This window comes from Macaca fascicularis, chromosome 4, assembly GCF_037993035.2.
Source record: "Macaca fascicularis isolate 582-1 chromosome 4, T2T-MFA8v1.1".
NCBI lineage: Eukaryota > Metazoa > Chordata > Mammalia > Primates > Cercopithecidae > Macaca > Macaca fascicularis.
This window is the reverse complement of record NC_088378.1, coordinates 137,048,001-137,060,717: the sequence shown is the minus strand read 5'-3', so window position 1 is coordinate 137,060,717 and position 12,717 is coordinate 137,048,001. Positions and strand designations below refer to the sequence as shown.

The following is a 12,717-nucleotide window of genomic DNA, read 5'->3' as shown; positions in this document are numbered from 1 at the left end:
TTGCTGGAAATTCTTTAGAAGAATAACACCAATTCTATATAATTTCTTACAGAAAAAAATGGTACAACATATCAGCCAGCATCCACAGAGCTGCACTGTCCAAAAAAGCAGGCCACTGGCCACATGTGGCTATTGAGTACTTGGGATGTAGCTACATCACATGTTGAAAAAATATTTTGGCTATATTCAGCTAAATAAAATGTATTATTAAACATTTTTTAAGTCCTCAAATAAGGCTCAGGTCAGAAATAAAATTTACTTTCATAATCACTTCTGATTTCTAAACATATAAGAGAAATTATGAAAATAAAAAGTAAAAATGACTGTGAAATCTACTGAACCAAAACCAAACCACTTTAGAATTACATTGCTTTCAAGATCATGTCAAAACAAACTACAAGCAAAACTCTTAGAAATCTGGCCGGCACGGTGGCTCACGTCTGTAATCCCAGCACTCTGGGAGGCCGAAGCAGGTGGATTGCATGAGTCTAGGAGTTTGAGACCACCCTGGGCAACATAGCAAAACCCTGTCTCTACTCAAAATACAAATTAGCTGGGTGTAACGGCACGCACCTGTAATCTCAGCTACTTGAAAGGTTGAGGTGGGAGAATCACCTGAGCCTGGGAGGTCAAGGCTACAGTGAGCCAAGATCGTGCCACTGCACTCCTCCAGCCTGGGCAACCAGAGTGAGACCCTGTCTCAAAAAAAAAAAAAAAAAAAAAAAAAAAAAAGAGAAAGAGAAAGAGAGAAAGAGAGAAAGAGAGAGAGAAAGAAAGAAAGAAAGAGAAAGAGAGAAAGAGAGAGAGAGAGAGAAAGAAAGAAAGAAAGAAAGAAAGAAAGAAAGAAAGAAAGAAAGAAAGAAAGAAAGAAAAGAAACGAAACTCTTAGAAATCTTTTTTTTTTTTTTTTTCTTGAGACAGAGAGTCTCGCTCTGTTGCCCAGGCTACAATGCAATGGCGCAACCTCACCTTACTGCAACCTCCGCCTCCTGGCCTCCTGGGTTCAAGTGATTCTCCTGCCTCAGCCTCCCGAGTAGCTGGGATTACAAGTACCCGCCTTTATGCTCAGCTAATTTTTGTATTTTTGTAGAGATGGGGTTTCACCATGTTGGACAGGCTAGTGGTCTTGAACTCCTGACCTCTGGTAATCCACCCGTCTTGGCCTCCCAAAGTGCTGGGATTACAGGTGTTAGTCACCACGCTGGGCCTGGAAATCTTAAGAGGAAGCTGGCAGGATATTAGTTACTACAAAGCGAAATCCAGACTGGACAGAGTGGTTCACATCTGTATTCCCAGCACTTCGGGAAGCAAACAGGAAGAATTGCTTAAGGCCAGGAATTATAGATCAACCCTGGCAATGCAGTGAGACCCCCGCTCCACAAAAAAGGTTTTGAAAATATTAGCCAGGGGCCGGGCGCGGTGGCTCAAGCCTGTAATCCCAGCACTTTGGGAGGCCGAGACGGGTGGATCACGAGGTCAGGAGATCGAGACCATCCTGGCTAACACGGTGAAACCCCGTCTCTACTAAAAATACAAAAAACTAGCCGGGCGAGGTGGCGGGCGCCTGTAGTTCCAGCTACTCGGGAGGCTGAGGCAGGAGAATGGCGTAAACCCGGGAGGCGGAGCTTGCAGTGAGCTGAGATCCGGCCACTGCACTCCAGCCCGGGCAACAGAGCGAGACTCCGTCTCAAAAAAAAAACAAAAAAAAAAAAAAAAAAAAGAAAATATTAGCCAGGTAGGTAGTCCCAGCTACTTGTGAGACTGAGGTGGGAGATTGTTTGGGCCCAGGAGTTCAAGGCTACAGTGAGCTATGATCCTGACACTGTCCAGTCTGGGTGATAGAGTGAGACACTCTATCTCAAAATAAATTAAAAAATAAAGTAAAGTAAAGTAAAACAAAATAAAATAAAATAAAATAAAAACAAAACAAAATTTAAAAAATCCAGAGGCCAGTAGGCTCACAACATTCCTTCTTGGGGCTGAATGTCCAATACTGACATTTCCTTTGTAAATAAAGGAAAGTATAAGCTCTTTAACAATAAAAGGAGAAAAATAAAAAGCTAAAGAAATATTTTTTCAAAATAAAAATCACAGAACAAACTAATGAATTTCTAACCAAAAAATATCCTTGTCACTTCAAGGTAAAACCCATTACATCATTATAAGGCTGATGTCAAACCATCATTACAGGAACAGAATGCAATCTGCTTTTCAATGAGAGATTATCCTCTTCAAAGATCCCCAGGCTAATGAGAGGTTTCTAAGAATGAAGTTATGACTACATTCTGAACAGTAATTAAGGAATATAAACTGCATCAAAAACAAAGTTATTGGATAAAAGTTTAAAAGCCCGCCCTATACATTAAGATACCAATCACCATTATGTTAAAAAATAACCACACAGTTTTATAGCATATACCGATAATTTGAATAAAAGTCAATTATGCTTACTTCCTCATTGATAAGAAACATATTCCGGTCTGATCTAGGGGCAAGTGTACACAATGTCACTTACTAAAAACTCCCATCACATAACAATTCAGTGAAATCTTAAGAATTTCTTACCTGAAATGGTTTCAGCACATATGTCAACATATTTTTTTTTTGTAAAGAGAAAACACACATATCTAAGTTTTAAATATTACTTTTTTATTCATTTTTAATATCTCTGAAATCAAGATGGATCATCTAATTAATATGTTCATTTAATATGGCAGTGGCTCTACCTCTCTCCCCTACAAGGAAAGTAATCATTAAACCAAGGATGCATATTAAAATTACTGTCACTTCAGAACTGGGGAAGTGCAGTAAGTTCTATTTGCAAATGTTTTACTCTGACAGGGCTATATTCCCTAAATAAGTAAAACACTTTAACTAGACCTGGCCTAAGCTATAGTCCTTACTAATGCATATATACAAAAAAGTTAAGGATTATATTAAGATACAAATTATGCTGAAATATGTAATCTTTAAAATGGTCAATGGCTTTACAACTATTTATTTTCCTTTTAACAGTAAGTATGCTAGTATTTTAATATAGAATTGTACTTGATTTTTAAAAATCTTTAAGGAAATATCACTACTCCCTTAAATTCAGAATTTCTGGAATCCAACATTTCAGACTAAAGAAGCTTCTGTTTAACAGAAGGGCGCTGGCTACTGTGAGTAAAAAAGATGCAGCCTTCAAATTATATTTTTGCCCTCTACCAAATCCTTTTCTATACATGTGTATGGTGTGTTGAGGAGTAAGAAAATTAATTATAAAGCAAACATCATTAGCACTAACAGCACACATTAACACTACTCACAGCCGAGTGACAAGGCAGTGTAAACATTTGATGCTTTACTGCCTGGACATGCAATATCTTGTTAATTACTACACTTTACAAAGGATCACTATTTCATCTGATTTTTAAATTTTTGACAGCCCATAGAAGGTTCAAGACCCACATATGTGCACTTTAGAGGTTAATCTGAACAGTACAGCCATTCCACATTGTTGTTGTTGAAACTGGTCTCACTCTGTTGCCCAGGTTGGAGTGCAGTGGAACGATCTTGGCTCGCTGCAACCTCCACCTCCCAGGCTCAAGCAGTCCTCCCACCTCAGCCTCTTAAGTAGCTGGGATTACAGGTGTGTGTTACCATGCCCGGCTAATTTTTTGTATTTTTGGTAGAGATGGAGTTTCACCACGTTGCCCAGGCTGGTCTTGGGCTCCTGGGCTCAGGCAATCCACCTGCCTCGGCCTCCCAAAGTGCTGAGATTACAGGTGTGAGCCACCATACTGGGCCTTCATACTGCCTTTGACTCACACAGAACTATCTGGAAATGACCACCAACCAACCAATCACCACCACCTGGTGGCAGTGCAACCAATGGCAGGTTTCCTTCTTCAAAGCTGAAATAGCCTATCATCTTGTAACATAACATTTTAGAATTTCAGATCTCATTTACATTTTGAAACATTCCTTCTAAAACATTTTCCATATAAGTCACAGCTTAGGTGAGCATTTCACTTATCAAAAATGAAATTTGGCAGGTTGCTGTGGCTCATACCTGTAATTCCAGCACTTTGGGAGGCTGAAGTGGGAGGATTGCTTGAGCCCAGGAGTTCAAGACCAGCCGGGCCACTTGGCAAAACCCTGTCTCTACAAAACAAAAACACAAACAAAAACCCATGCCTGTGGTCCCAGTTACTTGGGAGGCTGAGATGGGAGAACTGCTTGAGCCCAGGAGGTCGAGGCTGTAGTGAGCCATGATCACACCACTGCATTCCAGCCTGGGTGACAAAGCAAGACACTCTCTCAAAAAAGAAAAAAACTCAAAAATGAAATCTTATTTTCAAGGGCTACTCATATTTCTGGTATTAGAGAATTCTAGAGATCAGAATTGAAACAGTGAGCATCTTATGCAGGATCTTCTAGAAGATGAAGCCTTTCTGAGTTCAACATAAAAGAACAATGTTCTAAATGTGGGGTTAATAAGCAAAAGGGCAAGATAACTGGGAGAAATGTCAGGCAGAATAGCATATGAGTAGAAGACATTATGGATTCTAGTATGAAGAAGTTTGTATGAAACCACAGCTCCTTTTATAACATGATGTTAAGTAAAACATAAGCAAGAAATAAGGAAAGAAAGTCTCATATTACCTGATTAGGGAGGACATGCTACAAAATGGAGAAAGTAAAGGAAGAACTTACAACGGTTTGGGAAATAAACAGTGTAGCTTACATAGTACACCCAATAAGTTTCCTAACATGTGGGACATACTGTGGTTTAGGACCTTCATAAGGGGAGCTTCATTTCTAAACTCTGAGAAACCAAATAAATAATGCATAGGTTATTTACTCGACATGTGAAATGTCCCTAGGGATCCGTGTGAGGTATTTAACAAGAACTACTTCAAGTAGTGGAATCCCCCTTAAGTACGAGATAACCAGACTACACTTGACTTAGCTTATTTCACAACTAGGACTCTGAGAGTTAGAGGAAACCATCATGGTACAGGGTAAATCTCTCCTTTGGAAATCTGGAAGGCGGCACTCTGTTAGTAGGAGATGAAGCATATTACTATTGGCATCCAGGCTAAAACAGGGACAATCACTCAAGCTGCTCACCCTTTGCCCAGAGTCCAACGTCCTATAGAACTGAGTATCTTCTAGCAGTCAGGAACTCTCTGGGGAAAACAGACACCCAACTACCTAAGAATAGCCTTGTCAATCTCAACTTCACCTCAATGCCCACTCACTCTGGAAGTAGAGAGAGGACTTCGGGACCATATACTCCACCCTCACTAAACTCTAACAAGTATTAACATCCTAGAACCAGTTTCCTTCTGAACCCCAATAGTAGTGACAGCCAAATTAATGACAAAGATAATAAAATCACTTTTGTTAATTTATAACTATAATTCATAACTAATTTACAACATTTACTAGACCTTAAGCCTCTCTGGTCTTTAGTTTTCTCATCCATAAAATGCAGCTAATATTTCACAAGGTAACATATGCAAAAAGCCCAAAATAATACCTGAAAAATAGTAAGTACTAGACTTTGTTAGAACTTTCTACTATTTGTTAGTATTTGCTACTTAGATAAAAGCTAAGAAGCTCATCCTTCGATGGGGTGGAGTGGGAAGGGGTATCAAAGTCGAGGAAAAAAAAGATAAAATGCTAGGGTTTGAAAATAAATCTGCCAAAAATCAGATATTTATTAGTCTTGGACCTAGCAAGCTAGAAATTTGTGTGGTGGGGGCCAGTGTTTATTATCAAGATAAACAGGTGAAGCCACAGATCTTTAGTGGGAGGCGGCCAGAGATCTTGTAATATGCCCCACACAATAAAGAAGTGTCCACATCACATGCCGAAAGCACGCCCACTGAGAAACTCTGAAAGAGCACAACGAAGCTGAAACAGGGTGGAGGAGATCTTTTACAGGAGACCTGTAAATGACTGAATACAGCAAAAATTCTTTCTAAGAGGAAACGTGAACTGAAACAATCTAAGAGTTATTACAAAAATAAAGGGAGTGGGTCAGGCGCAGTGGCTCATGTCTGTAATCCCAGCACTTTGGGAGGCTGAGGTGGGCAGATCACGAGGTCAAGAGATTGAGACCACCCTGGCCAACATCATGCAACCCTTTCTCTACTAAAAATACAAAAATTAGCCAGGTGTGGTGCCATGCACCTGTAGTCCCAGCTACTCGGGAGGTTCAGGCAGGAGAATCGCTTGAACCCAGGAGGCAGAGGTTGCAGTGAGCTGAGATCACGCCACTGCACTCCAGCCTGGCAACAGAGGGAGACTCTGTCTCAAATAAATCAATGAATGAATGAATGAATAAAGGGAGTGGATTCTTTCTAAAGAAGACTATCTAAAGATTATAGAAGCAGCTGGGTGCGGTGGCTCACGCCTGTAATCCCAGCACTCTGGGAGGCTGAGGCAGGTGGATCACGAGGTCAAGAGTTCAAAACCAGCCTATTCAACATGGTGAAACCCCACCTCTACTAAAAATACAAAAATCAGCTGGGTATGGTGGCAGGTGCCTGTAATCCCAGCTACTCGGGAGCCTGAGGCAAGAGAATCGCTTGAACCCGGGAGGCGGAGGCTGCAGTGAGCCGAGATGACGCTACTGCACTCCAGCCTGGGTGACAGAGCAAGACTCCATCTCAAAAAAAAAAAAAAAAAAAAGAATTATAGAAACAACCACCCCACCAAAAACAGAAACCTCCAAAAAGCAATGTTTTGCTGTTAAAACAGAAAATTTGTCCAAGTTTGTGCCTAGGCAACAGAGTCCCACAGTCCATACTCTTAACCACTATATTACGCTCAATAAGCTAGTAAGCCAAGTGAGCCAATCATGGTTATAACGGCAGTTTATTTTTTTCCATGTGCTTATGGCTAAGGTTTTATACATAATCTATTCCCTTTCTGTTACTGATACTAGGGTATGTTTTATAACCAATAATAATTTGAATTCAATGAAATACAGTGCTTTATAAAATGGAACTAAACTGTTCACTGGAGCAGATAAAGGTTGGCAAACTATACCACACAGAGCTCCAGCAGTCACCCCAGACACACAAGGACTGGGAAACATAGGCCCACGGAGGCCTCCAATTCAATGAAACATTTCATTTTTATCCTTTCCCATTTTACAAGAAGGCATTCATATATACTTCTGTCAAGGAAAAGGTTCCATAGCTTAACAAAAATGCTTGAAAACTACAAAATCAAATGAATTATTAAAATCCCTTGAAGGCATTAGATTCCACAAAGTCCTGAGAAACAACTTACAGACTATAAGACCAAAAAAGGGTTTTTAAGTTAAAATTAGGAGTTTTAAGTTAAAAATTTAATGTTTTTGCCCCAATCATCTTCAAAAAGTTCATGGTGGGTAAGCACAAAATTAAATTTAAAAAAAAGAAAATGAAAAAAATTCATGGAAAATGAGTATTATGAAAAAACTATGTATGGATTTCAATCTTTTTTTGCATCCAAATAAACTCATACTAGCTTATTATAACAAATCTGAACAGCATCTAGTTTGAGGCACTAAGGAGAAGACATCAGTTCAAAAAAAAAAAACACTATCAGAGCAATATGAATTTTGCTAAAATTGAAGCAAGGGCAAACATCCAATTCATAGTGAAGTTTGAATCCACTATGGAAGATCACTGATGCTTTCCAAAAAGTTTACGGGGGCCAGGCGCGGTGGCTCATGCCTGTAATCCCAGCACTTTGGGAGGCCGAGGCAGGCGGATCACAAGGTCAGGAGATCGAGGCTACCCTGGCTAACACGGTGAAACCCCGTCTCTACTAAAAATACAAAAAATTAGCCAGGCATGGTGGCGGGCGCCTGTAGTTCCAGCTACTCGGGAGGCTGAGGCAGGAGAATGGTGTGAACCCGGGAGGTGGAGCTTGCAGTGAGCCAAGATTGCTCCACTGCACTCCAGCCTGGGCGACAGAGCGAGACTCCGTCTCAAAAACATACACACACACACACAAAGTTTATGGGGACAATGCCCCAAAGAAATCAGCAGTTTATGAATGGATAACCTGTTTTAAGAAGGGACAACATGACGCTGGAGATGCCCATAGCAGCGGACCATTCACATTAATTTTGGAGGAAAAAATTAATCTTGTCTGTGCTCTAACTGAACAAGAGCCAATGATTAATAGCAGAAACAACAGCCAACACCACAGACATCTCAACTGATTCAGCTTACACAGTTCTGACTAAAAAATTAAAGGTGAGCAAACTTTCCAATCAATGGGTGCCAAAACTGTTGAACCCAGATTAGCTGCAGACAACAGCAGAGCTTTCAATGGAAACCTTAAGCAAGTGGGATCAAAATCCTGAAGTATTTCTCAAATAACTACAACAGGAGATGAAACACGGCTTTACCACTGTGACCTTAAAGACAAAGCACAATCAAAGCAATGGCTACCAAGAGGTGGAAGTGGGCCAGTGAAAGCAAAAGTGGACCAGTCAAGAGCAAAGGTCATGGCAACAATTTTTTTTGGCTCCTCAGGGTATTTTGCTTGTCAACTTTCTAGAGGGCCGAGAACACTAATAAGTGTTTTGAGAGCAGGGTACAGTGGCTCACGCCTGTAATCCCAGCACTTTAGGAGGCTGAGGCAGGAGGACCACTTGAGTCCAGGAATTGAGACCAACCTGGGCAACATAGAGAGGTCCCGTCTCTACCAAAAAAAAAAAAAAAAAAGTATGATGGCACATGCCTATAATCCCAGCTGTTTGGGAGGCTGAGGCAAGAGGATCGCTCGAGTCCAGGACTTCGAGTCCAGTGAGCTATGATCGTTCTACTGCACTCCAGCCTGGATGACCAATGAAAAAAAAAAAAAGGAAGAAAGAAAGAGAGGCCAGGTGCAGTGGCTCACGTCTGTAATCCCAGCACTCTGGGAGGCCAAGGTGGGCAGATCACCTGAGGTCAGGAATTCAAGAACAGCCTGGCCAACATGGTGAAACCCTGCCTCTATTGAAAATACCAAAAAAGTACTCGGGTGTGGTGGTGAGTGCCTGTAACCCCAGCTACTCAGAAGGCTGAGGCAGGAGAATCGCTTGAACCCGGGAGGCAGAGGTTGCAGTGAGCTGAGATCGTGTCACTGCACTCCAGCCCGGCGACAAGAGCAAGGCTCCATCTTAAAAAAAAAAAAAAAAGTACGTGTGTGTGTGTTAGTTTTAAGAAAGTCAGCCAAAGCTTTAGCAGAAAAAGATCTACTCCACTATGAGCTCCTGCTCATTCCTCTCATCAACCAAAGGCAATTTTCTAACAGTTTCCATGGGAAATCATTAGGCATCCACCTTACAGTCCTGATTTGGTTCCTTCTACCTTCTTTTTGTTTCCTAGTCTTAAAAAATCTTTAATGGACACCCAGTTTTCTTGTAATAATAATGTAAAAAAACCTGCATTTACATGGTTAAATTCCTAGGACCCTCAGTTCTTTGGGGATGGACTAAATGGCTGTTATCATGACTTACAAAAGTGTCTTGAACTTGATGAAGCTTATGCTGAGAAATAAAGTTTATATATCTTATTTTTATCTTTTTTTTTTTTTTTTTTTGATATGAAGCCTTCACTCTGTCATCCAGGCTGGTGTGCGGTGGCGCAATCTCAGCTCACGGCAACCTCTGCCTCCCAGGTTCAAACGATTCTCCTGACTCAGCCTCCCGAGTAGCGGGATTACAGGTGTGAGCCACCTGCCCAGCTAAATTTTATATTTTCAGTAGAGACGGGATTTCACTAGGTTGGCCAGGCTGGTCTTGAACTCCTGACCTCAAGTGATCTGCCTGCCTCAGCCTCCCAAAGTGCTGGTATTACAGGCTTGAGCCACTGCACCCAGCCTTTACTTTTATCTTTTAATTCCATTTTTCCAAGATCTTTTTAAAGTCCCCTCATATTTATATTCCAACTACTTCTGAATTTGAGAGAGTTGCTATAGTATAAAATGTAATGTCCCACACAGTGATAATTATTTTAAATTTAACACTAAAAACACACACACATAAAACAAGACTAGTGTTCTTAACCACTAGGGAACATTGATAAGTAGTATTTTTTCATCAAAGGGATTTTTTTTTTTTTATTTTTAAGTCATGTATATTGTCTTCTTCTCCCCTTAAAAATGGTGGCATGTATTTAAAAAATTTACTAAGTAGCCACTCTCCATTCTGCATTAAGCTCAACATTTCTGAGAGTTACAAAGATAAATCAGACATGTGTCACCTTCAGTTTTAAAGGTGACATGAGACATTTATCAAACTAAATGGGTAGAAAGAGGTAAAGTGCCAAGAGAAGAAACAAAGGAGTGAGAAGTGAGGAGCTAATATAAAGGAGCTCAGCTGTGGGAGAAACGACTTCTAACCCCAGGTGAGGGGATTCTTACCAGACACTGCCTGAAAATGGAGTCCTACAGGGACTATAGGAGTCCTACAGGACAAATAATCTCTCTGCATTTTGATATGTGATTATTCAATTATTCAACAAATTGTTCACAATTTCATGGGATAAAAATCGGATAAGCAAAACAAATACCTAATATACAATGTGTTAAATATAGTAACAAGCATGTGCATGATATTAATGAAGGGGGAGGGATGAATTTTCTTAGGGTAGTGGAGAGAGTAGGCAAGGGGGAGGAAGCAAGGAGGAAAGGTGACTCGGGCAGGGCCTTGAGGATGAGCAGCAATTTGATGAAATAAAAGGATTATTTCAGGCAATGAGAGAAATGAGCAAGGGCATGGAGAAGTGAAAGCATATGGCATCTTTGGGGACTGACTGTTGGGGAGTTAGGGGATAACTGAAGATGGGAGTGAAAATGAGGCCAGGCCAGATCGTGAGCTTTATATCCTGTGCCAAGAAGTTTAGCTTCATTACAGTAGGTACAAAAGCTTTAGGCAAAGAATGATATCACATAAGCACTATGAGACTCTTTCTAATATTAACATTTCTAAAGTTGCCACTGGCTGCAAAAACATATATGAGATCATTAATTCTAGGACTTCTAGAAATAACTCCAAAGGTCCCACTGGCCTACAGGCCATGAGTCCAGTTAAGAGCTCCCTGAAGGCAAGTACTATTTATTTGTTTTTGATCTCCAGGACATAGGATATAGTGCAATCAATAGGAATCAGTTTGTGATTAGGAATGACAGAACAAATGATGGCTCCCAGGTTTCTGACCCGATTATCATGCCAATGAGAAGGATATAAGGTTGGTTTTTTTTGTTTTGTTTTGTTTTGTTTTGAGATAGGGACTCACTCTGTAATCCAGACTGGAGTGCAGTGGCATGATCATGGTTCACTGCAACCTTGACCTCCTAGGCTCAAGCAATTCTCCCACCTCAGCCTCCCAAGGAGCTGGGATGACAGGTTCACATCACCATGCCTGGCTAATTTATTTTTATTTTTTGTAGAGACAAGGTCTCTCTGTTTTGCCCAGGCTGATCTCGAACCCCTGGGTTCATGCAATTCTGCCACTTCAGCCTCCCAAAGTGCTGGGATTACAGGCATGTGCCACCATGTCCAGCAAATATAAATTCTGTCTGGGAGATGCTAAAAGTTCTGCCCACAACAAGTTAAAACACGGGTGTGGGGTTCTGAAAAGAGGCCACAGCTATAGATATTAATTTGAGCATCGCCGTGTATGGTATACTGGTGACAGCTGAAGCCACATGGGTGGATGAGGTCACCAACCATGAATGGGGCTCAACTGAGAATCTAGGAATCCCAGGGTAAAGTTGAGAATAGACAGAGACAGAGAAAGAACAGAGAAGAGGAAGAGAAACAGGAGAGATGTCCTATGAGTCTAAGAAAGTACATATTTCAAAAAACATGTGTAGTATGGTGCCAATGATCATTAAAAGGTCAGCTGGTATGAAGACTGTAAACAGGCTATTGGATTTGGAAACAGGGTAGTCACTGATTAACTTTCATTGGAGTGGGGAGAGGATAAAGGATAAATTGGGATGAAGAGTGTATGGAAAATGTGAAAGAAGAGACAGTGAGTACAGGTCACTGCTCAAAAAGTCTGGCAATAAAGAGAAGGGAGTGAGATATGTTAGCAGTTTGACAAGTAGGTTGGAAGAAGTATGCACATTTTGTGCATTATCTGTTTTATATGACTTGTGTCTAGAGATTTTGAGAACAAGGACTGCCTTTAGTACTCTTATAGCATCTACCAGCTTATATAATAAAAACAATAGCACTACTAAATATTTATTTAGAATGCAAAATATAATACCTCGTACAGGTCACTAAATTATATTCCTAGGATAAAAGAAAGAGCACTAGACTAAATCAATTAGTCATAAAATGCAAATCATTTACCTGCATGGGGTGACTGTTAAAAAGAGGCCATGCCCTGTTATGCAATTTGACAGGCTCCGTGAGCAACACTGGGGATGTTGTAAGATGTTACCTTAGTTCTTTCACCCTGGGCTGCACAAGGACATACTCACCTCCATAGTAGAGTCCTGTAGCAGTGCACATCCGCCACTGTCCCTGATACATTCCTGCTCTGCTGGGGCTGCACATCTGGACGCTGACATCTGCAATCTCTTGGGGCTCTAGCGATCTCACCATCACCATGTTCACATGTCCAAATTGGTCTCCCCCGACATATTTAAGACAAACCCCTGGAGGCCAGGCCTCTGCCCCTGAGTTCAAGCAAAAGAAAAAAATGTTAGGCAATCAATGGTCCT

The 12,717-nt window shown here is 40.9% G+C and overlaps 1 protein-coding gene across 7 annotated transcripts in view; it reads right to left on the bottom strand.

Annotated features, from left to right (window-relative positions):
• The window catches only part of ILRUN (inflammation and lipid regulator with UBA-like and NBR1-like domains), a 115,610-nt gene that overhangs the window by 49,538 nt on the left and 53,355 nt on the right, over positions 1-12,717 (bottom strand). For 4 of the 7 annotated variants that reach the window (XM_074038338.1, XM_005553252.4, XM_065544124.2 and 1 more), the window contains exon 3: positions 12,475-12,672. The exons of the other annotated variants lie outside the window; for them this stretch is intronic. In XM_074038338.1, coding sequence (XP_073894439.1) covers positions 12,475-12,672 — 198 coding nt within the window. The remainder of the gene's footprint in view (positions 1-12,474; positions 12,673-12,717) is intronic. 7 annotated transcript variants of the gene reach the window in all.